The 25951-nt window shown below is 39.7% G+C and overlaps 1 protein-coding gene and 2 long non-coding RNA genes across 4 annotated transcripts in view; 1 reads left to right on the plus strand and 2 right to left on the minus strand.

Annotated features, from left to right (window-relative positions):
• LOC148937832 (uncharacterized) overlaps window positions 1-25951 on the minus strand; it is a 94681-nt gene that overhangs the window by 64284 nt on the left and 4446 nt on the right. Inside the window, exons 2-3 of one of the 2 annotated variants that reach the window (XR_016137857.1) lie at window positions 23205-23375; window positions 523-932 (exon numbers count right to left, since the gene is read on the minus strand). This is a non-coding gene — a long non-coding RNA (uncharacterized LOC148937832). Of the gene's footprint in view, window positions 1-522; window positions 933-23204; window positions 23376-25951 lie in introns of those variants that run through there. The other variant, XR_016137858.1, reaches the window with a different exon arrangement.
• On the minus strand, window positions 9203-11929 carry LOC148937839 (uncharacterized). The gene has a single exon (XM_089070373.1). The coding sequence runs from the start codon at window positions 10217-10219 to the stop codon at window positions 9560-9562; it is 660 nt and encodes a 219-aa protein (XP_088926499.1). The 5' UTR covers window positions 10220-11929; the 3' UTR covers window positions 9203-9559.
• LOC148937840 (uncharacterized) lies at window positions 23139-24760 on the plus strand. Its single transcript, XR_016137859.1, has 2 exons — window positions 23139-23278; window positions 24220-24760. It is a non-coding gene; the product is annotated as an uncharacterized LOC148937840 (long non-coding RNA).

Genomic DNA, 25951 nt, shown 5'->3' on the forward strand with positions numbered 1-25951 from the left:
GTTAGCTGTTTATATTCCGAATCTCTTTCATGACCGCTTACGGTCGTCTAATTCTTACAGTTCGGCCATTCTGGTATTACATTCGTCCCGAATGTACCGAGTCTTCCTCTATCGGATTTTTATCCGAAACTTGGAGCTTCTGCTCCCGACTTCGATCACTTTCTTGAATGACCGACACGACTCCTTTGGAGTACTACTCCGCGACTTTTTTTTCCGTTCATTTCTCTTGAACGACCGACACGACTTTGGAGTACTACCCCCGACTTTTTCCGTTCACTCCTGAACGATCGACTTGTCAGGTAACATAGGCTGAATCTTCTCTGAGGTAACATAGGCTGAATCCCACTTCTGAAATTTTGTCTGTAAGATTCTTGTACTTTTTAAATTTAAATAAAGTAACCGTTTTGTCAGGAATTAATGTCCGTTTTTCTATTTATTGTCTATGATTTAATACACGCACTGAGAGAGATGACCGTATGCACGTATTGGATAATGGAGCAGGCTTAATAACTTTTCCACAACTTTAATAGAATGCGGTTTATCTATATTTTCACTGAGTCTACAACGTAATACAACGACTTAACAGATATCGCCTGTAACGATATCTCGACTATATTCACTACAACTACTTTCGACTATTCGACTTGAACTCTCGCGGATGACACGTCCGTCTCATTCGCCGACTAAGGAGAGAGTCCCCGTCGCTCGCTGCTCCGCGCATCGGAGCACGTTCGGTGATTTCAAAGTTAACAAAGATTGCATCAGCCCTTGTCTGATTGATCCTTGCCTAGTGTCACTCGTGTCGTGTTCGATCGAGAGGCGCTCTTTTGGTTACTGAACAGCACTCATGGCGCCATCCACCAGTTGTCCTAGGGACTTCTTAGTAACTTTCTTACAATACTTGTATAGTCAAAGTCCGAACCCATCATAACCTGTAAAGATGTCAGAGATGTTTCAATACAATTATATTGACAAATTCATAAACAAATAAAATATATTTGACAATTTATAAACAATTTTCATAATAAAAATGATTCTCATTAAACACAATATAGGTTCACGCATCTATATATGTAATTTAATTAACAAGAATTACATATGCAATCGAGATTTTAAAATTAAAACTATTTATATGACAATATAGTAACATTCATTAACCAGATCTATCATATTTTATATCAAAATGTGTTCACTTATATCATTCAGTTGCAAGTTTCATCCCATTATAGAAGTTAAGCAGCATTGAGCAGAATCAAGTAGGATGGGTGATCGTTTTAAAAACATGCAATTGTAGCGAATTATTGCTCTGCCAGTAAAGCTATGCTGGTGCTGCCTTGCCGAGGAAGGCAGGCTCGAGTCCGTGAGAGGTCTGATAGACAGGAGTAGGCAGGATAACTGAGTTCACGCCATGATTTTATTATCCGACCGTCGCCAGCAACGTCTCGCGAAGTTCTGACTCGGTCACGTTTATTCTTGAACCACAATCGTTAATTCTAGAATGTATCAAAGTCGCAGGGTTAACAGAAAGACACGATATTTACAACGCTTAAAAACTAATAACAGAACAAAGAGATCGAAGACGTACAATGCAGGGACACCGCGAACACGAGAACAGCGCGTGACAATGTTATTTTCGCGTAACGTACAATGCCAGCAAGGGCACCGCGGACACGGAGGAACGTTCGAGAACTAAACACTAGAGACGAGAAAACGTAAAGAATGAAGAAAGGAAAGAACGCACTCGAAATGTTTATCGCTCGCAAGAGAAAGGCGGAGCGCTTGAAACGCACGCTGCGTGTGCACGCAAGACGCTCGCGAAACGCTTGGAAAAACGCGGACTAGAAAGAGACGCGACACGGACGGAAAACGAGATGACACACGGACGCTAGCGAACGGAACGCGGGCGTGGGTAAAACGGAGCGCATGCGGAAATTGATGACGGCACAATTGTAAGCGCGAATAAAAACGACGGAACTAGGCGATGCGGAAAAAACGCAGGACGCGGATGAGACGCATGCGAAAACGCGAGTAGAGACGTCACTCGCGAGTGAGAGAGAAACACTCGATTGATCGCTCACGAGCGAGAGAGCGACGGAACACAGCAAGCAAGAGAGAGAGAGAGACACTTCTCACGCGTGAAAGAGAGCGAGATAACAGCCGATCACGCGCGAGCGAGAGAGAGAGTGCACTCGCGTCTTGCGCGCAAGCGAGAGAGGTGGAGGCGCACGTAATGTGAGAGAGGCGGCTAGCACTCAGCGCAACAAATGCGGCGCGCCGCACGTGATCGCACAGAGTCGGCGAGATGGAATTTTCAACACTCCACAGATTTCGTCACGTACACGACACTTTACACTGCACAGGCGCGGTCACGACACAGTGACGATAACACGTTGACGATGATGATGCCAGAGTTTCTCTCTTCCTTCTCTCTACCAGACGTGTGGCTGCTGCGTATCCGATGATTGACACGTAATGGCCGTTCGACACAATGCGCGTGGTAATGGCCGACGGGGAAGAAAGCGGAAGTCACCACTCTAATCATGGCACCAACGTCTGCTTCCTCGGTGGACGGTGGCGCTCGGTGATGAGCGCGCGAGGTAGCGGAGCAGCGACCAGGGGCAAGGGCGCCTCACAATGATACAAGATAAAAAATGTTTCATTACTTTTTCTCATTTTTTTTTCATTTTTTTCACTTATTTTCCGTAAGAGGTCACGTATATTATAGATTTTCACGATCTATATGGCTGTCTGGAATACCCTTGTGCATGCCCTACATGACATACTGTTTTTAAACCATTTTCATCCTATGGCCATACTGCTGGATATTTTCCAATACATATTATGGATTAAGTTAGTGAGCGATAGTAACATTCTAAATATATTTCACAGTATATCATAGTATGTATTTCGAATGTTCGGAGAATATCTCGAATATACTTGTGTGATATCCCGTGGAACATTCTCAGAATAGACGAACTATTTGGATTGACCCAAATAGGAGAATATGTTATTATGGTATTTTCAAAAGGGAGCGGTTCAATTGGTCACAGTTCAATTAGACATGTCGCAAATGGACACAATTTTTTGAACACGGTACAATTGGACACCATGCAAATGCACATCGTTATTGAAACAAGTTGCAAATGCGCATTGTCCATTTGCACACTGTTCATTTGGACACCATGCAAATATACACCATTCATTTGGACACCATACAAATGCATAATGTTCAATTGGACACCGTTCAGATGCCCATCATTCATTTGGACACCGTGCAAATGCACATCGTTCATTTGGACACCGTGCAGATGCCCACCGTTCATTTAGACAGTGTGCAAATGCATACCGTTCATTTGGACATCGTGCAGATGCCTACTGTTCATTTGGACACTGTTAATGCACACCATTTATTTAGTTACGAAAGGACATATCATGAAAAAAACCGCATGATTTGTTTGGTTATGTAACAAATGTGAAAAATAAAATGTAAAAAAGGTAATTATTTAGAATATCCCCATTACCTCCAATTTCGACAAATTTGGGCTCAATTGACGCGATTTCGCTCAAAATAAAAGAATCTAGCAAAAAAACGCGGCGGTCTGCCTCGCGAACCAAGATATTAAGCATTAAAGTTGACTATTCTTTTGGTTAGGAAATCTGTCATAATGCAGCGAAACTGAGCATGCGTTGTGACTGTATGTATGATAGGGAGGTTCGAGGGGCGAAGCCTACCAAACGAGGATTGAGGGGACGAAGCCCTCCCCCCCACTATCACAAAGCTAATTACAAAAACAACACAAAATTAAATTTGTAACAAAATGAAAAGATCAGCGAAAGCTTCACACCCGATCCTTGCATTGGAGTCTTTGCTAATCTTTCTAGGATCTATCATTTTAGTATATGATAGACTCATCAATTTAATAAGGCGAAAGATTGCATCTTGTATTTCGAATATAATAACACTTTTAACACTTTTTTAGCGCTATATCAAGTCGCTATGATAGATTTCCTAACCAAAAGGTGGTCAACTGTAATGCTTTAATATCTTGGTTCGCTTAATATCGCGAGGCAGATCGCCGCATTTTTTTGCCAGATTCTTTTATTTTGAGCGAAACCGCGTCGATTGAGCCCAAATTTGTCAAAATCAGAAATGATGGGGGTATTTGAAATAATTACCCTTTTTACATTTTGTTTTTCACATTTGTTACATAATCAAACAAATCGTGCAGTTTTTTTCATCACATGTCTTTTCGTAACTAAATAGAGCGCATTAACAGTGTCCCAATAAACGGTAGGCGTCTACACGGTGTCCAAATGAACAATGGGCATCTGCACGATATCCAAATGAACAGTGTGAATTTGCACGGTGTCCAAATGAACGGTGGGCATCTGCACGGTGTCCAAATGGATGGTGTGCATTTGTACGGTGTTCAAATGAACGGTGTGCATTTGCACGGTGTCCAAATAAACGGTGTCCATTTGCACGGTGTCCAATTGAACTGTGTCCAAATGAATGCCACTCTTTTCAGAATACGTTTCATTATGTCAAGACAATGTCAGGATTATTAACAATTATTTATAAAAAATGCATTATAAAGATATATGGTGTTTACGGTACACCAATGTGGTGGTTCGTATGTCCACCAATGAAAACGTTGTGCATCTGATGAGTCTCCGGCGCAACCAGTCCGCTGTCTGCTTCTCGAGTGCAAAGCGGAATGGGTGACAGGGAAACGGAAGGTTGTTCGTGCTGGTTCCCAGAAATAGGCGAATCTCATGCGTACATTTTATGCATATTTAATAGAGAAACAAACGTCGTGTACATTAATGGCGCGGCGCGGGAGTTTGAGTTCCCCGCGTATAAGAGGAGTCGCCGGTGTTGGCCGGGGAGCGTGGTTCCTCTGCGAAACGTTGCGTGCGTCGCTCACGGGCACCGGCTCCGCCGTGATGAGGCGTCCGGGCTCGTGTGGCCAGAGCGGCTTCGATGGAAGTCGAGGCCTCGGTCTGCGAGGCGGCATGGAACGTAGACTGCCGGTGGTCTCGGCGGGGCGTTCCCCGCGTGATGCTCCCCAAGTCGAGGGGTACTAGGCGCCACGGAGTGGGATGGGGAGCTCCGGTCGTAGTCCTGTGAAGCTCGGGACGGATGGGCGGTGGTGTGCCGCGATCTGCGGCGGAAACCTCGCCCGTTGCGGGGTGATTGGTTCGCCACGTGCGTCCCTGCGGGCCGGAAAATGGATGTTGCGGCCCGGCGTAGGCGGACAAGTCCGCAGAGCTGCTGCGTGCGGCCGCGGTGGCGTCCGCGACGTTGGGCCGGGTGTGTGGCTGTCGGCCGACGAGGAGGAAGTCGAGAGGGCGTCAAATAGGTCGACCAGACGGTCTCGCTCGGAGGCCGTGGGGCGATGTTCGCTCCTCCGCGCTGGCGGCGCGGGCTCTGGTCGACGTGGTGTTCCCGGTGTCGGTGTCCGGCCGTCTCGTCGTCCTCCCAGCCGCGTGGTCCGCTCTGCGCTGGTGGCGGGGGTCCTCCCCGCTGAGATGGCGGCCAGCAGGCCGCTGGGGCACGGGCGGATGCGGCTGCGAGGTCGGCGGCTGTGTAGCGGTGGCTGCGACGTGGTGGCGGGATCTGGAGTCGTCTCTGCGGCATGGCCTTCCTCCGATGCTTGCGATGGTGGCTCGTTCAGGTGCCTCTCGGCAGGAATGCCTAGAGTCCACTCAACGGCATGAACGGCCGCTGAGAAGAGTTCGGCGAGAGGAGGCACGGCGTGAACGGCCGCGTCGAAAGGTGAGGAGCCCCTCTATGGCGTGAACGGCCACCGAGGAGAGAGTACGACCTGTGTAGGGTCGGTAACGCCGGCAAAAAGAGCCGTATAGCTGACCGCAAGCGGTCGGACCTCAGTGTCTCCTTAGCCGTGTACGGGCCCCAGAGCGCACTGAGGGGTAGTGCCGGTTGCTGGTGCTGGCCGCTCTTATATAGCGGCCGTGTGGTCTTCCGCGCACGAGTTGCTGATTGTCCGGGTGGCCATCTCGCGGCGAGCGCGCGGATCACTCTCATGCGCGGGCGGGCCTTTCGGCTTTTCGCGCACGAGCAGACGATCGGACGTCTGGCCATCTCGTGGCGAGCGTGTGTCACTCCCGTGCGTGGGCCCACGGTGTCGGCGCGTGGCAGCGCGGCGGCGCGCGCCGGCGCGCTCGGTGCAGGGCCGGAGTGGCGGTAACCGCCACAGGACCCTCCCGTGAGTGACGGAGTCCATTATGTAATGTATCGCTGAGGGAAACGAACTCGTCTTCCCGATCGGGTAGTGGTTTCTGTAGTTGCCCGTGCCATTGGTTGTGGTGATGTTGGTGGCTCCGGGGCGACGCTGTCTCTTAATTGGGCGTCTTCCTGCTTGAGGATGTACGCCGGCTTAAGGCGGTCGATTGAGACGGTGGTTGTGTTGTCTCGAACCTGTAATTGGTAGGTCTTATTAGTTCGGCTCACCACTTTGTAGGGTCCTTCGTAAGGTGGCTGAAGGATGCCCTTAGGCCCGTCGTGTCGGAGGAAAACGTAGTCGCATGTCCGCAAATCTTGATGCACGAATGGTTGTTGTGCAGAGTGGTTGGATCCTTCAATCGGGCGTAATGCGTCGGTGAGTAGTCGCAGTGCCCTGAGCCAATCAGCTTCGGCCTCTGGTTGTGGGTTGTTTAATTCCGTGAGGAATTGTCCAGGTAGGCGTAGGAGTTCCCCGTATACCATCTCCGCGATAGTAGTGTGGAGATCTTCCCTGAGAGCTGCTCGTATGCCAAGAAGGATAGGAAGTTGGTAGTTCTTCCGTCCACCGCGGATTGGCTCTGCAGCGGATGGCGGCTTTGAGTTGTCGGTGGAAGCGTTCCACCATACCATTGGCTTGTGGATGGTATGCTGTGGTGCGATGGTATGTGGTGCCAGTGAATGCAGCCAATTGGTTGAAAAGCTGCGATTCAAACTGTCTTCCCTGGTCGGTTGTGACTCTCAGAGGTGTGCCGAATCGACAAATCCACCCATTGTAAAAGGTGCGGGCGACTGTTTCCGCTTCTTGATTGGCCATGGAGAAGGCCTCGGGCCACCGAGTAAATCTGTCCACACATGTGAGGCAGTATCTCTGGCCTTGCGAAATTGGCAGGGTGATGATATCGAGGTGTACGTGCTCGAATCGTCTGCTAGGAGGTTTGAAAGTTCCCCATGGGCTGTTTGTGTGTCTGGTTATTTTGGATTTCTGGCATTCCAGGCATGTTTTCGTCCAATTGCGGATGTCTTTGTTCATGCCTGGCCACACGAATCGTTGTGCTATCAGTTTAATTGTTGCTTTAATTCCTGGGTGCGCTAATTGGTGTATGATCAGGAATGCCGTTTGTCGGAAGTCCTTAGTGAGGTACGGACGTGGTGTGTCTGTTTGCGTGTCGCACCATAATTGAAGCGCAGTCCCAGGTATTTTGACTTTATGTAGTTGCAACCCGTGTTTGTTGGTTTTAAACTCTTTCATTTCCAGATCTGTCTCCTGTGCGTCTGCTAGTATGGCGAAATCGATTCCCGATTGTATGGCTTCTAATCTGGACATGGTGTCTGCGGCTATGTTTTTGCTGCCAGTTACGTGTTCTATTTTGGTTGTAAATTGGCTGATGTAACTGAGGTGGAACTGCCTTGGAGTACACTTGTCCGGTTTTTGTCGGAAGGCGAATGTGAGAGGTTTGTGATCCGTGATATATGACGAAGTCCTTCGATCATATGCCGGAAATGCTTGATCGCCAAATAGATAGCCAGTAGTTCTCTATCAAACGCACTGTAACGAGTCTCAGTGGGGGAGAGTTTCTTGGAGAAGAAAGCTAGTGGTTGCCAATCTTCCTCCTGTTTTTGTTGAAGGGCGGCTCCGACGCTAGATTCTGATGCGTCGGCGAAGATCGCTAGTTTAGCGTGCCCGTTTGGATATGCCAATAGTGTGGCTTGCGTCAGATCTGTTTTCGATTGTTCGAACGCTTGTTGCGCTTGATGAGACCATTCAATGGGTTGCTTGCCTCTCTTGTTGGCGAGCAAGTCGTTGAGTGGAGCCTGTGTTGCTGCTGCCCTTGGTATGAATCTCTGATAAAAATTCATCATGCCAAGGTAACGTCGAAGTTCCTTGGCGGTCTTCGGAGGCTGGACTCTCTGGATGGCTTCAGTGCGAGAGGGGAGTGGTGCCCTCCTTGGTGATGAGGTATCCGAGGAATTCGACTTGCTTCTTTCCAAATTGGCACTTGGATGGATTGATGACGATGCCATACGTGCTGAGTCTCTGGAAGAGCGTTTGAAGATGTTGAAGGTGTTCTTCCTCTGATCGTGAAGCGACGAGTATGTCGTCGATATACGTGAAGCAGAATTCTAGTCCTCTCAGAGCTTCATCCATAAATCGCTGGAAGGTTTGTGCGGCGTTGCGTAGCCCGAATGTCATATACGGGAACTCGTATAATCCGAAGGGAGTGGTAATGGCCGTCTTCGGTATGTCTTCTTCCGCGACTGGGATTTGGTGATAAGCTCTCACCAAATCAATTGTGGAGTAGATGCCTGTATCCTCGAGAGCTTGTGCGAAGTCGTGGATGTGGAGAATCGGGTATGCATCTGGGATGGTTCTAGCGTTTAACGCTCGATAATCCCCGCATGGACGCCACTCTTCGTTTCTCTTAGGCACCAGATGTAGTGGTGATGCCCAAGGACTGCTCGAAGGGCGAGCTATGCCTAGCTCGAGCATCTTGTTGAATTCTTTTTTTGCTATTTTGAGTCGGTCTGGAGCGAGTCTGCGCGGCCTGCAAGTCACCGGTGGTCCCGGTGTAGTCGCTATATAATGCCGCGTTTGGTGCTTTGTCTCGGTTGGTCGGCCTTCGGGGCGCGTGATCTCCTTGTATTGCGCTAGGAGTTTGTGATATGGAGTGTGTTCCTGGACGGTTTTGATTTGTACCATGATATCGTCATTTGCCTTGCCCCGGATCGCTAAGCCCGTCGTTTGATCGATGAGACGTTGGTTGGCGAGGTCGACCATTAGATTGAAGTATGCAAGGAAGTCGGCTCCAATTATCGGCTTGTCGAGATTGGTTACCATGAATCTCCAGGTGAAGGCTCTTCTGAGTCCAAGATTCAATGTGATGGTTTCCATGCCATACGTATCAATCGTGGTGTTGTTAGCGGCTGTGAGAGCGTATGTGGATTTATTGCGTGATCCACGAAGAAGTTTGCGTGGGAACACGCATAAGTCTGCTCCCGTGTCCACGAGGAAATCAATTTTGGTATTGATGTCGGTGACATGCAGGCGTGTTTTTCGGCTCGTCCCCAGTACCGCCTTTACTTGCGAGCCGTGTCGTTTCCCTGTATCGGGTGAGAACAGGGTGCTTCGCATTTGCGGGCTGCTGCACCGTATCGTCGGTGGTACCAGCACTTTGGATTGGCGGTCCCTCTTTCGGATGATCTCGAACGGGATCGGTTCCGTGAGGACTCTCTTTGTCTAGCGCGGTCCAGCTGTAGGCTCATGCGTTCTATGTTGCGCGCAAGGGTGGAGACTTGTTGCTTCAACTCGTCCTGTTAGATGCGCATTTGTGCTAGTTGTATTTGTATGTTATAGTTGGCTGGCGCATTGCTTTTCGTGTTGCGTGTCGTCTCAGCCAACTGTAATGCCGGGTCTCTGGTAATGTCTACGATTGCGTCTGCTATTTCAGCAAGGTGGTCCAGAGAGTCTTGTATTTTACTGACTAGATGTGGTTTGAGAAAGGTCGGAAGGCGGCTGAGCCAAATGATTCTTACGACCTGTTCGCCCACGACTTTTCCGGCTAGGTTGCGTAGGTGTCGCAGGAACTGTGATGGTTTGCGGTCACCTATTTCTTCGTGCTCGAGTAATTGCCTTGTTTTTTGCTCCTGTGTTGCACTCAGGCGTTTTATTAACTCGGTGCGTAGCGTTTCATATTGCCTTTCCTCGGGAGGATTCATCACTATGTCGCGTATTTCCATGGTGTATTGCGGGCCAAGTGCTGTGAGTGCGTGGCCGAATTTTGTTTCCTCAGATGTGATGCCTGCTGCTTGGAAATTACGGTCTAGGATGCTGAACCACAGTTCTGGATCGGCTGGCGTGAATTCTGGAATTCTCATTGCCATCCTGTTGACTTCGTGTGCGTGGGGTGGTTGTGCTTCCATGGTTGCTTCCGGTATATCGCTAATCGTGGGTTGTGGCATTGTTTGTCGACGCATTCTTGCTTCTCTTTGGTATTTGTCTAAATATGTTAATTTGTACTTGCCTTGTGGCGCTTCTTGGGAAGTCGGGGGTCACCAGTATGGTGTTTATGGTACACCAATGTGGTGGTTTCGTATGTCCACCAATGAAAACGTTGTGCATCTGATGAGTCTCCGGCGCAACCAGTCCGCTGTCTGCTTCTCGAGTGCAAAGCGGAATGGGCGACAGGGAAACGGAAGGTTGTTCGTGCTGGTTCCCAGAAATAGGCGAATCTCATGCGTACATTTTATGCATATTTAATAGAGAAACAAACGTCGTGTACATTAATGGCGCGGCGCGGGAGTTTGAGTTCCCCGCGTATAAGAGGAGTCGCCGGTGTTGGCCGGGGAGCGTGGTTCCTCTGCGAAACGTTGCGTGCGTCGCTCACGGGCACCGGCTCCGCCGTGATGAGACGTCCGGGCTCGTGTGGCCAGAGCGGCTTCGATGGAAGTCGAGGCCTCGGTCTGCGAGGCGGCGTGGAACGTAGACTGCCGGTGGTCTCGGCGGGGCGTTCCCCGCGTGATGCTCCCCAAGTCGAGGGGTACTAGGCGCCACGGAGTGGGATGGGGAGCTCCGGTCGTAGTTCTGTGAAGCTCGGGACGGATGGGCGGTGGTGTGCCGCGATCTGCGGCGGAAACCTCGCCCGTTGCGGGGTGACTGGTTCGCCATGTGCGTCCCTGCGGGCCGGAAAATGGATGTTGCGGCCCGGCGTAGGTGGACAAGTCCGCGGAGCTGCTGCGTGCGGCCGCGGTGGCGTCCGCGACGTTGGGCCGGATGTGTGGCTGTCGGCCGACGAGGAGGAAGTCGAGAGGGCGCCAAATAGGTCGACCAGACGGTCTCTCTCGGAGGCCGTGGGGCGATGTTCGCTCCTCCGCGCTGGCGGCGCGGGCTCTGGTCGACGTGGTGTTCCCGGTGTCGGTGTCCGGCCGTCTCGTCGTCCTCCCAGCCGCGTGGTCCGCTCTGCGCTGGTGGCGGGGGTAGTCCTCCCCGCTGAGATGGCGGCCAGCAGGCCGCTGGGGCACGGGCGGATGCGGCTGCGAGGTCGGCGGCTGTGTAGCGGTGGCTGCGACGTGGTGGCGGGATCTGGAGTCGTCTCTGCGGCGTGGCCTTCCTCCGATGCTTGCGATGGTGGCTCGTTCAGGTGCCTCTCGGCAGGAATGCCTAGAGTCCACTCAACAGCGTGAACGGCCGCTGAGAAGAGTTCGGCGAGAGGAGGCACGGCGTGAACGGCCGCGTCGAAAGGTGAGGAGCCCCTCTATGGCGTGAACGGCCACCGAGGGGAGAGTACGACCTGTGTAGGGTCGGTAACGCCGACAAAAAGAGCCGTATAGCTGACCACAAGCGGTCGGACCTCAGTGTCTCCTTAGCCGTGTACGGGCCCCAGAGCGCACTGAGGGGTAGTGCCGGTTGCTGGTGCTGGCCGCTCTTATATAGCGGCCGTGTGGTCTTCCGCGCACGAGTTGCTGATTGTCCGGGTGGCCATCTCGCGGCGAGCGCGCGGATCACTCTCATGCGCGGGCGGGCCTTTCGGCTTTTCGCGCACGAGCAGACGGTCGGACGTCTGGCCATCTCGTGGCGAGCGTGTGTCACTCCCATGCGCGGGCCCACGATGTCGGCGCGTGGCAGCGCGGCGGCGCGCGCCGGCGCGCTCGGTGCAGGGCCGGAGTGGCGGTAACCGCCACAGATATAAAATTCCTTTAAAAATTAATTATTTTAAAAAAATATTTACGTTAAAGAGTTTATAGTTTATGTCATATATATATTTGTATGTTATTTGTATGTTATAATAAGAATATTGATTTCTTCTTCCATTGATAAGGTACGGAATTATATTAAATTTCAAGAAACAAGAGAAAGATTTGCAACCGCTATGACTATTATAATGATACGTTTAATTTTAAAAGAAATTTAAAAGAATCTTAAATAGAATATGCAAAGAATTATTATTAATCCCAAGTTCAAATATTGTCACCTTAGCACGGGCAGAGGCGAAAGAGATATCTAATGTAAACATCTTACCCTCACACACACACACACACATACACACACACACACACACACACACACACACACACACAAAACTCAGAGTTTCTGCCACCGCCCTTGCCTCTCAACCAAGATTCAGACCCTGATCACTCCATAATAAATAGGGCTGCTTCCGAACCGCGGCAGCATTATTAAGTAATTTTTTATTAGTGTCACTTCCATTCATTCAATCAACCATTCGAACTGTTCGACTCAGGGCACGAAGATCCCAACTTTCTAAAGAGAAGTCGAGACTTATTCTTTCGAGATAATTGCAGTTATCCCCGCTAATCAATAGTAAGTTCTACATTCATTAATTATCAATTAATTATAAATTTTCAGATTTTTATTTCTTTTCTCTGCTTCATGACACTCTAATCTATTCTTCCCTTTCATTTTTTTTCTCTCTCTGAACTGGTCAAAGCTATGCAAAGCTCCCGTTGTTCTTTTCTTTCTTTTCTCTCTCTCATTGAATTGAGTTATGCGAGGCTCCCTTTGTTCCCCCCTTCTCTCTCTCTCTCTCTCTCTCTCTCTCTCTCTCTCTCTCTCTCTCTCTCTCTCTCTCTCTCTCTCTCTCTCTCTCTCTCTCTCTCTCTCTCTCTCTCTCTCTCTCTCTCTCTCTCTCTCTCTCTCTCTCTCTCTCTCTCTCTCTCTCTCTCTCTCTCTCTCTCTCTCTCTCTCTCTCTCTCTCTCTCTCTCTCTCTCTCTCTCTCTCTCTCTCTCTCTCTCTCTCTCTCTCTCTCTCTCTCTCTCTAAATTGATCTGAGCTATGCGAGGCTCCCGTTGTTCTTCCATTCTCTCTCTCTCTCATACGTATTCACATCTCTTTTCATTGATCTTTTTCCTCTTACAAGGAGAATACCAGGTGACAGTCGGAATATTTTGCGCTTTATACAGGCTGTTTTTGAGCGAAAAAAAACGATATGTATCCGGCCGTTCTTGCCAATGGCTCATAGTTTCGAAGAAATTGATTTTTAAAAAATGAGTAATCAGTTGATATACGGGTGAGACACTTTATATATTTAATCATGAGTATTGAGCAAGAGCAGCGGTAGCACAGGCGGTAAGGCGTTGGTTTTGTACGACGTAGATCGTGTGTTCAAATCCTGTCGCGTATATTTTTTTTTTATTAAAAATTGTTGTTCGTATTTGTAATTATTTATTATTTGTAATTATTTTGTTACTGTAGATGTTCAAAAAAATTATTTATTTAATTATATCTGTATATTTTTTGCAAATAAAGTTTTTAAGTAGTTCTTGTAATAATTTGAAAAATCTCTATAAAGAAATATTAATATCTTTATAAGTTTAATTTTAATTTAATGTTATTAATTTTAATTACTTTCTGATTGTATTAAAATTTCATAAATTTAGAAATAAATAATTATTCCTAATCATCAATTTCATCAGAAATTATAACGGTCTTTATTACATTCTTATTACATGCGTCCATATGAACGATGATGACAATGATGGTAATAGTAATTATTTCATACAGAAGTATTTAATTATTTATTTGTAAATTTATGAAATTTTATTACAACCAAAAAGTAATTAAAATTAATAACATTAAATTAAAATTAAACTTATAAAAATATTAACATTTCTTTATAGAGATTTTTCAAATTATTACAATAACTATCTACAAACTTTATTTACAAAAAATATACAGATATAATTAAATAATTAAATAAATAATTTTTTTAAACATCATAACAAAATAATTACAAATAATAAATAATTACAAATACGAACTAATTTTTAATAAAAAAAAATACGCGATAGGATTTGAACACATGATCATCGTGCAAAGCCAACATCTTATCGCCTGTGCTACCGCTGCTCTTGCTCAATAGCGATGATTAAACATATAAAGCCTCCCTCTCGTATATCAGCCGACTAAACTCATTTTTAAAAAATCCATTTCTTCGAAACTATGGACCATTGGCAAGAACGGCCGGATACGTATCGTTTTTTCTTCGCTCAAGAACAGCCTATATAAAGCGCATCAAAATATCCTGACCAGTTATCTGGTATTTCCCCTTATTAGTGAATCAAATGGAAGTCCCAGTTTCTAAAGTTCGACAACGCGACACTAAAAAAACCATCTCATTGTCGTCGTTCTGGCGGTTGGAATCGACAGAAAAATGAGGGCTGAACCAAGAAGTTTAAACAGATATCGAAAGAACAGATTGAATCATCAACATTAGCTAATACTACTCCTGAATCCTCCCTAAATCAACCTTCAGCACATTCATCTAACTCTATTCCTCCTTCCGCCCCAACACAACGTCAATATCACTTAGTTATTCTCCCGTGCATCCATCCAATGTAGAATACCTCATCAACTTTTACGCCCTATCCCTAGGTCCTTCATTTCGAAATGCCGAACCTCTTTTTGAGCATTTAGAAGACGAGGAATCCCATCCTACCGATTTAATAATCCCACTTTCCGCAGAACATCAAGAATATTCCTCTCCTTAACCCTTATGCAATAATCTTCACACCACATACACATAGTGGATACAATTCTTTTTTTATTTTTCTTATTATATTTGTGTAATCTTCCTTTATTTGTTTATTATGTAATTACTAGTTAAGTTAACCAGAGAATATTATTTGTATTATCGGGTAAACTTAATTTCCAGATTACCAGATTCGCTCATACATTCATATTCTCCATCGTAAGAATTCTATCCAATGCCCTCCGTACTTATATAACACCCGCGCTATCACACATACATACACACACCTATACAAATATTTTTTCTCTTGTTTCTTCCATTCTTTTATTATGTATATCTTTAATTTACCAATTAAAATCAATATTTAATTTTAATTTTTATTTTCTTTAAAACCCTCGATCTCTTTTCCCCATCCCATTGATCGCACGAGATTTTTTCCTGGTAATAATTAAGTTTCTTTATCAAAAAATGACGACGAACGTACGTCTACAACGAAGCGTCATAGCAATTCTTTATTGTTGATTCTTTATTGACTCAGTGCCGAGACATAAATAGTGCGTTCGACTCGAGATCATGTTTCCACGTCTGACTCTCGAGAGAGTAGCTGTTCGTCCTTCCGAGCCCATTCAATTCTTATTCATTTAAATCTCTAATTCTTAATTTTACAATTTACTCTGGGCTGGACGTAATACATGTATGCAAATAAAACTATATCTCCACAAATCTATTTCTTGCATAGAGTTGCGATAATAAGATATTATGAAATTACGAAATATAAATGTTGATCAATAAAATATATTCATAACATTGCAATAACTAGCACTGCAATAACTGCCGTACGACCAAAATTAAATGAATGATATTTTATAAAAATAACCATTTCTTTATTTGTCTTTATCTTTAATTATCCTTTTTAATTATCCACGGTACTGCATATATTCTTTGATATATCATCAAAAATATTTAAATATTGTTTAACAATAATCCACTATCATTATTAAGATTATGATTATGCTTATTATTAAGATTATGCTTATGATTATTATTGATAAGAGGAAAGAGAGGCCAATGAACAAGCGAAAACGAAATAACGTGACAAAAACAAATTCGAGTAAACAATATTTATTGTAAAAATAAATAACAATTAGCAGAGCTACTTTCAATATAAATTTGATATTGTCCATTTCGGAGCTTTCTTCAGCAATTTTTCTTAACAAAAGCGATAAAAAACGAAAGAGAATTGTAAATGCATAAAAACTGATTTGGTGAAATTATTGTACGCCCCACATTTAGATTCAAACACAAAAACAGATAAAAGATAAAAGATTATAAAAATGTGAGTAATATAATAATTATAAGAATGAAATTAAGAGTTAACAGTCAGATGCATAAGTTTTTATGCATTTAAAATTCCCCTTCGTTTTTTATCGTTTTTGTTAAGAAAAATTGCTGAAGAAGGCACCGTGAAGCCGAAACATACAATATTAAATTTATTGAAGATAACACTGCTACCTCTCTTTTCTCTTGTTAATTTATACGAGCTATTTGATACAATTTTGTTCTGATGATTATTATTATTATAACAAAAAGTACTTGAAAAGTATAAAATAAGTATTAAAAAAGCACTAAAAGGCTCATATTTTAATAATTATTGTTGTACTAATACTGTATTGACGAACTGCGTCATATTCACTTTTAAAGAGATGCTAAACTTGTCTGTATTACCGACAAAACGCAATAATTTTTGTATAATTCTCATTTTTTATTAACTTTATAGATTTGAAAATCCTTTTCCACAATTAAAGTTTATGCATTAATGCGTGCTTAGCATATGAATTTCGTATCAAAAACAAGAAAAAATTTTTAAATTTAGATCTTTTTTACCATTTGGTACCTTAAAATGGTCCAAAGCTGTCAAGTCGCGTAAATATTTGCTTTATATGAAACTTTTACAGTACCTACAAAACTGTACCTACAAAACTGATATTGCTAGACTAGAAGATTACATGAAGAAGCAACGTGAGTTCTTCAAATTAAGCTTAGACACTTATTATGATTAGGGGAGTATCACAAAAATTTTTTCATATATATATCATGTGTGTGCAGAAATGTATGTATGAGTGTATGTATGTATACATAATACATAAATGTATTTATGTATGTGTAGATGTGTATATGTGTGAACGTTTTTGTCGGAGTTCGCTCAGTTCAGCATCCTCTTAACGTTGTCCCGCGCCGCCAACGCAATATGAAACGAATATGTATGGAGCGGGTAGATAGAAGTATTTCTCACTCATTTCCCAAAAATGCGATTTCGGAAAATGATTTTATATACTGTTGTATTCAGCATAAAATTGAATTCATGTCCTTATAAAAATTTTTGAAAATTAGGGGGAAAGGGTGGGGGGCTCAAAATATAATTTTGAAACATTTTTGAAAAATTCGAATACGTCGTTGTAAAGTACACATGCAGCCGTAAAACTTTTGTTTAAAATTGTTTTTGATATCTTTAACAGTTTGGATGATTACTCAAGATTTTACTATTTTACTCAGGAAAAAAACAATTTTTTTTAAGAGGTGATTTCACCTCCTTAACGTTTGAGAACGCAGATAAAAAAAAATGTGTCTCTTATTTTTGTCCATATTTTAACATATTCGAAGCTTATTAAAATCGGGGAGGAGGACACTTCCGATATTTCCCTTGTGAATTCGGGGAGCGCGCTATTAGAACTAACTCGCATCATTCTACCCTTAATTTATATATAATAAGCAATAAAGATGAAATGAAGTGATAGTGCTAATAGCCGAACGCAGCCTTAATATTCTGTTGCGTATTCTATCTTGTATATACTAATTGACGAAAATTTACATATTTTAAGATTTTTGTACATCGAGAATATAGAAAACAGGTTTGTGGCTAAAGAGCAACAATACGTAGTTTTGATAAGATAAACAATTCAAAGGTTTGTACCTATAACCTTCCCATATAGAACATAACTTCCAATGGAGTATCATTGAACCTCCATGGCTCCATTAAACTTCCATTGAACGTCTATCTCCACGATGAAAGTCAGATAGACGTTCATTAAAAGTCCAGGGAACCTCCACGGTAGACGATCTTCTAGGATTCCATTGTGGACGTCCATTACCCATTCAGCGAACCTTCACGATGGATGGTCCCACACGAAACATGACATCCATTAGAAGTCCATATAACCTATGGTCTCCATGTGACATCTATCTCCATGATGAAAGTCAAATAAATCTCTAATGGAGATCTATACTATCTCCATGACGGAGCTCTAATGGAGCTCATTAAACGTCTTATGAAGGTTGTACGGATGAATTACAGATGTTTTATGAAATTTTCATGGATTATATACAGAGCTTAATTGGAGGTTTTAGGTCCTTTGTAGATTATTTTATGATAAAAATTGAGAATATATACTTAATAAATACAGAGAATATATACTAAATAAATTAAAAATTTATTGTATGTATCTTATTTATTCGTATTTGATTGTATCTAAATGATTACCAAACACAAGAAAACATATATTGTCGAATAAGAAAAATATCTCACATATTTAATACGATCAATAAATATATAAATGAGTAAATAGAATATATACGTAAATTTATAAACTACTCACATGGAACATGATATTAAAAATCCATATAACATATAATCTTCACATATGTGTCATATATAACATATAATTTTCCTTTATATATATAATTGAATCATCTACAAAAATTATACACGCTCAGAACATTGACATTGAGACTATTTGAATCTTATGACAATGTGATAAGATTTATTGCTCGAAGATCTGTCTATAATATTTTTACATCAAAATTCTAAGTTAATTATACTATTGTTCTAGTATCTGATTTCAGCCGATCATGTAAATGAAGCAAGCTCTCTTGTAGTACTATGTACTACAAGAATGGATGACCCTCGGAAAAATTATGTAATGTTATCGACGTTATTTACATGATAAAAAAGATTTCATTAGTTCCATTGCATGTTATGTATGTATGTGCGCTCCGTTCTTTCAAAGAAATATTTTTGTTCAGCATCATAAAAAATTCTTTTTATTAACTTTTTCTGTAGAGGTCTTTTGGAGAGTTCATGGACGTCTAATGGAAGTTACAAACCTCCATGATGGACATCTATTACAGGTTTTTGTTCCATGTGGGTTCGTTCCATGGGTCTCTACCGAGACTCCATGGACCCTCTATAGCGATCCACCTAACGTCTAACAGACGTCTATGGAAGATGTCTAATAGAGGTCTCATAGACTTCCACGAAGCGGATTTCTTATGGACGTCAACTGAAAATCTAATGCCGTCTAATGGACGTCTACTGAAGGATTTTGTTTTATGTGGATTAGCAATATTAGGGATCGAGAATTTCCATTGCCTAACGAAGTTTGATATCCTGATTATAACCTTAGCAATAGTGCTCGAGAATTTTTACTACCTAACTCCATCAAAGTATAATGTTTGTTTTTTGAAGCAGACTTCTCTTCGCATAACTTCTCATGACATTCTATAAATAATATTTAAGTATATATTTAAGTATATAAAAACGATCGAATGAGATTTAAATAAACCCTTCACTATCACCAGGTCGTAATTCCGCTTCTGATTCTTTCGTACAACGAGACTATAGAGGATCGAGAATCTCAGTAAAAGCCTACTGCATACGGTCTTGTTGGATATTTACAAAAGAATTGACACTTGTCACGTAAGTTGAGAATTACGTACGATAATTACTATCTTGTATATTAACAAAAAATTCAGTTTCAATTTATTAAGTCTTAAGACTAAGTCTTAAATATTTTTAATTATATTTTATTTGGATGAATATAGTGAAAGGTTTATTTAAGTCTCATTCGATCATTTTTATATACTTAAATATTATATTATATTATAAATAAATATTATATTATAAATATTATATTTACAGAATGTCATGCGAAGAGAAGTCTGCTTCAAACATTATACATTGATGAAGTTAGGTAGTGGAAAATCTCGAGCATTATAACTAAGGTTATGGTACAGATGTAGACTTGAATTCGCTTATTTTATTAAAACTACATACCGTTGCTCTTTAGTCACAAATATTACAAACCTGTGTATTTTTTTATATTCTCGAAAACTACTTTCTGTACGAAAATCTTAAAATGTATAAATTTTTGATAATAATAGATGAGATGATGTATACGAAACTCTGCTTCAATCCTCTTCGACCACGACTTGACGAAGATTGTCAAAGATTTAACAATATATATGTCAAATAAGATAATCTTAAACGATTATGAATTAATAACTAATAAGGTAATCTTTAGTCTATTTAAATAAGATTATTTGAATAAGATACGTTTGTGAAACACATTAAAACATTTTAAAATAAGATTATCTTCAATAAGTTTTAATTTGAGATTTTGCTCAAGTCCCGCCTTATTCTTTAATTATGAATCTAGAGAGCGTTTTAAGGCCAAATTTAAGTTAATCTTAAAATAAGTTTTGACTATGAATACGGGCCAATAGTCTGTGCACACTTGGAAAACAACGTGCTTTTTCTATTTTTCGTGCTTCTTATATTTCTCGTGCATTTTTATTAAAAATTAATATTAAAGTATCATGCCCACTTATTTCCTTTGTAAAGAATTGTAGTAGTATGCGCTATATAAATAAAGAGCATTTTAGTGGATAAATCCATAACCTTTTTTAGATAAGTCAGAAATTAATTTAAATTAACTTAATATGAACAGAACCAAATTTATCTCGACTTATTTAATTATAAATTAAAAATAAAGACATAAGCAGAGAGAAGCCTGAGAACGGCCATAGACATAGTATAGATAGACCGATCATGCTATATATCAGGCAATGGGGACATGTGCGAGTGAGAAGAAACAACACCTGATTTTTTTTCTCTCTCTCTCTAATAGAAAAAGGTGGGGGAAAATTAAGTGGGGATTATGTGTATGATCCCTATCATAAGCCCATATTCATAGTCGAAGCTTAAGGTGACATCTAAGATCATCTTGATCAAGATTGTCTTATTTAATGAAGATCGTCTTAAGATAGATATAATTCATAGACATCAATTAAGATTAATTAATTAATTAATCTTCGTCAAAAAGTTCTCATATAAGAGATTCTTATTTGATTTGAATTCATCTTCGCGAAATTGTGCTCAAGACGATACTTATTGAGCTTTCGGCTATTTCCGTGTTATTTCTATTAGAACGACCAATGAAAATAATCTTTTTTTCTGAATCGAAGTAAATTACTGTGGCATTACAAAGAATGTAGACAAATATCTATCAAAAGTTAAATTAATGATTTCTTTGAAGATAAAATTTGAGACCGATAAAGTGTAAAGATTGTTAAAGGATAAAAAACTAATATTTATCCTTTTCTTTTTAAATATTATTATATTAATTAACTTTTTGAAAATGTCTAAAAATAAACATTATACAATGTTAGAAAGAAAAATCTTCTTAGAGATTTTAAAAGATATTAAACATGTTGTTGAAATAAAAAAAAGTGATGCTTCTACTCAGGACAAAGAAATTGCATGAAAGGAAATTTGCAAACGATACAATGAATCTACAATGATTTCGCAAGAGATAAATATTGAGAAGAAGTTATTTGACGCGCGCGCGTATATAGTATTTATATATAAACATTTTTACAGCAAATACAAAAAAATAAAAAAAAACAATATTAAAACAATATTAAAACAAACAATATTACAAACAATATTATTATTTAAGTGGTGTGTGTGTGTGTGTGTGTGTGTGTGTGTGTGTGTGTGTGTGTGTGTGTAGTGTGTGTAGTGTGTGTGTGTGTAGTGTGTGTGTGTGTGTGTGTGTGTGTGTGTGTGTGTGTGTGTGTGTGTGTGTAGTGTGTGTGTAGTGTGTGTGTAGTGTGTGTAGTGTGTGAAGTCGTCAAAGATTAGGTACCAGGCCGTGCTGGCCTGAGAAACGCGCACCGACCTGAGGAACGTGCGCCGGCCCTGATTGCTACATACGTGTGCTCATTCGTCACTTTTAATCTAATCCATTATAAAAACTACTCGTTGCACGCAATTTTGCTAAAGGAAAACGTTGTTTCTTTTAGTATAAAAAAATCACATAGTATACTCCAAACACGAGAGTTTTAGGACACCCTACACATCCACACACACACACACACACACACACACACACACACACATCTTATTCATATTCTTTTTAGAGGTATGAGCAGCGCCAAGTGTTTTTACATAAAAATTTTTTTTATTTAAATAAAATTTTATCATTTGATGAAATATATAATTTGACTAAAATGGACTTGTAGTTTCATGTTTATAAGACTATAACTTGGCGCCAATTATTGATATCAAATCTTTTTTCAACTCTATATATAAGAGAATAAGACGATCTTCAACAACTATGAATTCGTTAATATTAAGATAACATTAAATTAATACTTATATGAGATCTGTTCATGAATCATATTAAGATGTTATAAAATAAAATCCACAAGTCTTCCACAAATTATACTTTGAGTTTCTGCTCAAGTATTAAGTCATTTATCGATTATGAATTTGGAAGACATCTTAAGACTGAATTTAAGGCGACCTTCAAAATAAGAATTGACTATGACGGGCCATAGACACAGTCCCCATTTAATGTTTCCTTCTTCTATTAGAGAAAGAGAAAAAATCAGGTATTGTTTCTTCTCACTCGCACATATCGCACATATCATTGCTTGGTATACAGTATGTTCGGTCTATCTACACTATGGGTGCGTTCCTTTATTCATTCCGAATACTCATGCTATAACGTAATGGAAGTGTACTGCAGCTATCATTCCGTTTTAGTTTCGTGCGCTTTCTAACTGCTTCAAGATTATAAAACGGAACGCAGTTGTAATATGTTTTCAAGCTCCAACTGAAAATGACTAGCATATATAATATTAAAAAATATATAATTTTATTATATATATTAAATATAATATATATAAAATAATTAATAATAATAAAAAAATAAATAATAAATAATAAAAAAATTAATAATAATATTAATATTAATAATAATAATAATAAAAAAGAATAATAAATAATTTCATAATATTATATAATACCATAATAATTTCATTATATTATATTATTTCATATTATTCGCTTTATTTTCTTCAGCATCAATCAAGGTTATTTCAGTCTCTATGGAAGCAGCTATCTTTGTGCTCTAATTGCTTTACCTCGCTGGTTGTAGTCGCAGTAGTAGTAGTCGCAACAGGAAGTACGTCAAAATCAATGACGTCATAGAATTCAAGGCAGTACTTTCCGAGTGCACTATTCTCTATATCGGAACGTTATTCGTAGTACTGACAGTACTCGGAGTAAATAAGGAAAGGAAAGGAACGCACCCTAAGTCTATGGCGGCCACGGTCGCGATTTACCTGTTACCTTATTTTGAAGTGCCAATATCCACGATCGTGGACATTGAACTACATAGTCGTGTCCACAAAATTGATTGATAGGTAACACGACGATTTTGTTGTTCTGTTCCGTACTATGTCCACGATTTTGTGGTTCTGTTCCGTACTATGTCCACGAAGTGTCGATACAAATCTTCAACTAATGTAAAATATATCTGTAACAAATATGTGAAATATAAAAAATATATAAAATAAATTTATATACATATCCTAATAGCATGATATCATTCGAATATTCCACACTCGTACTGAAAGTACTATGGTCATACATACTATTGCCTAATATACCAGAGAACATTCTTATGACATCTTGATTGTATATCATTTCTTTTTATTCTTAAGCTCATCTCCAAAATATATCGAATATATCCTAGTAGCACATGATATCATCCAAATATTCTGTATTTATACTGAATGTACTGTGATCATACCGAATATACTAAGATTATTCATATAAAATCTATGTATTCCAAGTAGGAAGATGACGTTATTATGACGATAATTTAAGGTCATTTTTGTGTACTAAAAAACGACGTAAAATAAACGTAACATTTGTCACGAAATATTATCATAAATATATTGTCATTTAATCGTCATTTTTAAATCATTTTTAATGAATAAATAATGAAATAACATTACTAATTACTATCTTTTTTAATTAATCATAATATAAATAAATAAGAAAAATATTTCCCATATTTAATACAATTATTGACAAATTCATAAACAAATAAACAAAATATATTCAACAATTTATAAATTTCAACAACTACAATTTATAAAATTCAACAATTTTCATAATAAAAATGACTCTCAAAACATAATATAGGTTCACGGATTTATATATGTAATTAAATTATCCACAAGAATTACATATGCAATCAAGATTTTAAAATTAAGACTATTTATATGACAATATAGTAACATTCCGATCTATCATATTTTATGTCAAAATTCCATGTTCACTTATATCATCATTTCAGTTGCAGGTTTCATCCCATTATAGAAGTTAAGCAGCATCGAGCAGGATCCCAAATAGGATGAGTGATCCGTTTTTTAAAAACAATGCAATGATACAAGATGAAAAATGTTTCATTATTTTCTCTCAGTTTTTTTTCATTTTTTTCACTTATTTTCCGTAAGAGATGTCACGTATATTATAAATTTTCACGATCTATATGGCTGTCTGGGATACTCTTATGCATGTCCTACATGATATATATACTGTTCTTAAACCATTTTCATCCTGTGGCTATATTGTGGGATATTCTCCAGTACGTACTAAGGATTAGGTTAGTGAACGGTAGTAACGATCTAAGTACATTCCACAGTATATCGCAGTATGTATTTCGAATGTTCGGAAAATATCTCGAATACTTGTATGATATCCCGTGGAACGTTCTCAGAATAGATGAGTGCTATTAAGATATGTTGCGTTAATTATTTTTGCCTTTTTCGTGTTTATTCAAATTTTTGTATATTGTGTTTCATTAACAATTATGTAATAAAAGATCATTATCCGAATACATTGTTAAAACAATCAGTTTTGAAATTAACTCACGAAAACAACGATATTCGTTAAACACCGAGTAACAATCGCAATATATCAATATAATGATTTCCTATTTAATGATATAACTATTACGTACAACATTATATCTATATTAGAGGTATATTGAGTAGAAAATTATTAATATTAATGTGATATCACTGTTACTTAATGTTTAGCAAATAATAATCCTTACGTTTATTTCTGAAAAGATTAATTGCTATGTATGCGTTCATGCACACACGCATGCACCCATGCGCGCACAGTTGAGAAATTTCATTCTCGCAATTTATCTATTCAAAAATAAACATAATATTATTAACACTAAGTAACAGTAAGGTCATATCAATATATATTACACTATCATATTATACGTATAAGATCAAAGAATTTAATTAAACATAAATTCTATTTATGGCGAATATTTATTAATACTTTTATAAATTACACAAAAAATTAAAACCGATATTAATTCCATAAATTTTAATATTATTTCCCTATAGAAATTTAATACTATTAAATGATTAATTACTTACTTTGTCTATTAAAAATGTTCTTCAATGTATTTAACTATTCGAAATAAATAATTTTCAATATTAAAATGAATAATATTAAATTGAACTTCCGTAAGTGGATTATCAACTATTTCATTAAAAGATTACATTATGATTATGATTATACAAAAATTATGATTACATTGTAATTATAATTATATCATCTTGTTTACATTAAATCATATTAGAAAAAGATAAATACTTAAAATTGTTTAATAAGTCTAAAAAAATAGTTAAAATTTTCGCATAAAAAATATATGTAAATGTCTAAACATAAGAATTTGACGAGAAATTGTACTCTTTAATATAACAGATGCATATTTTTAAAAAATCATTAAAAGAAGTTATAGAATAATTATACATTTTTATTGTATATGATAATTTTACATTTTTTTAGAATTATGTTATTATGACGTTGCCATTACATTACGAAATTATCTCGTTATAAAATCGGGAAATTGAATGAGAATTATTCGGAAATCGAGTGGAATTAATGCACACATCGACAAAGTGTATCTATGAAGGCTCGGAATTTCGGCCACCCTCAGATAGCAAAACAGAAACACATAATCTGTCTCTTTCTCTCGCGTTGCGTTTTTGTTGTTGCTGAGT

This window comes from Pogonomyrmex barbatus, unplaced genomic scaffold, assembly GCF_055798465.1.
Source record: "Pogonomyrmex barbatus isolate J1 unplaced genomic scaffold, ASM5579846v1 scaffold10, whole genome shotgun sequence".
Lineage (NCBI taxonomy): Eukaryota > Metazoa > Arthropoda > Insecta > Hymenoptera > Formicidae > Pogonomyrmex > Pogonomyrmex barbatus.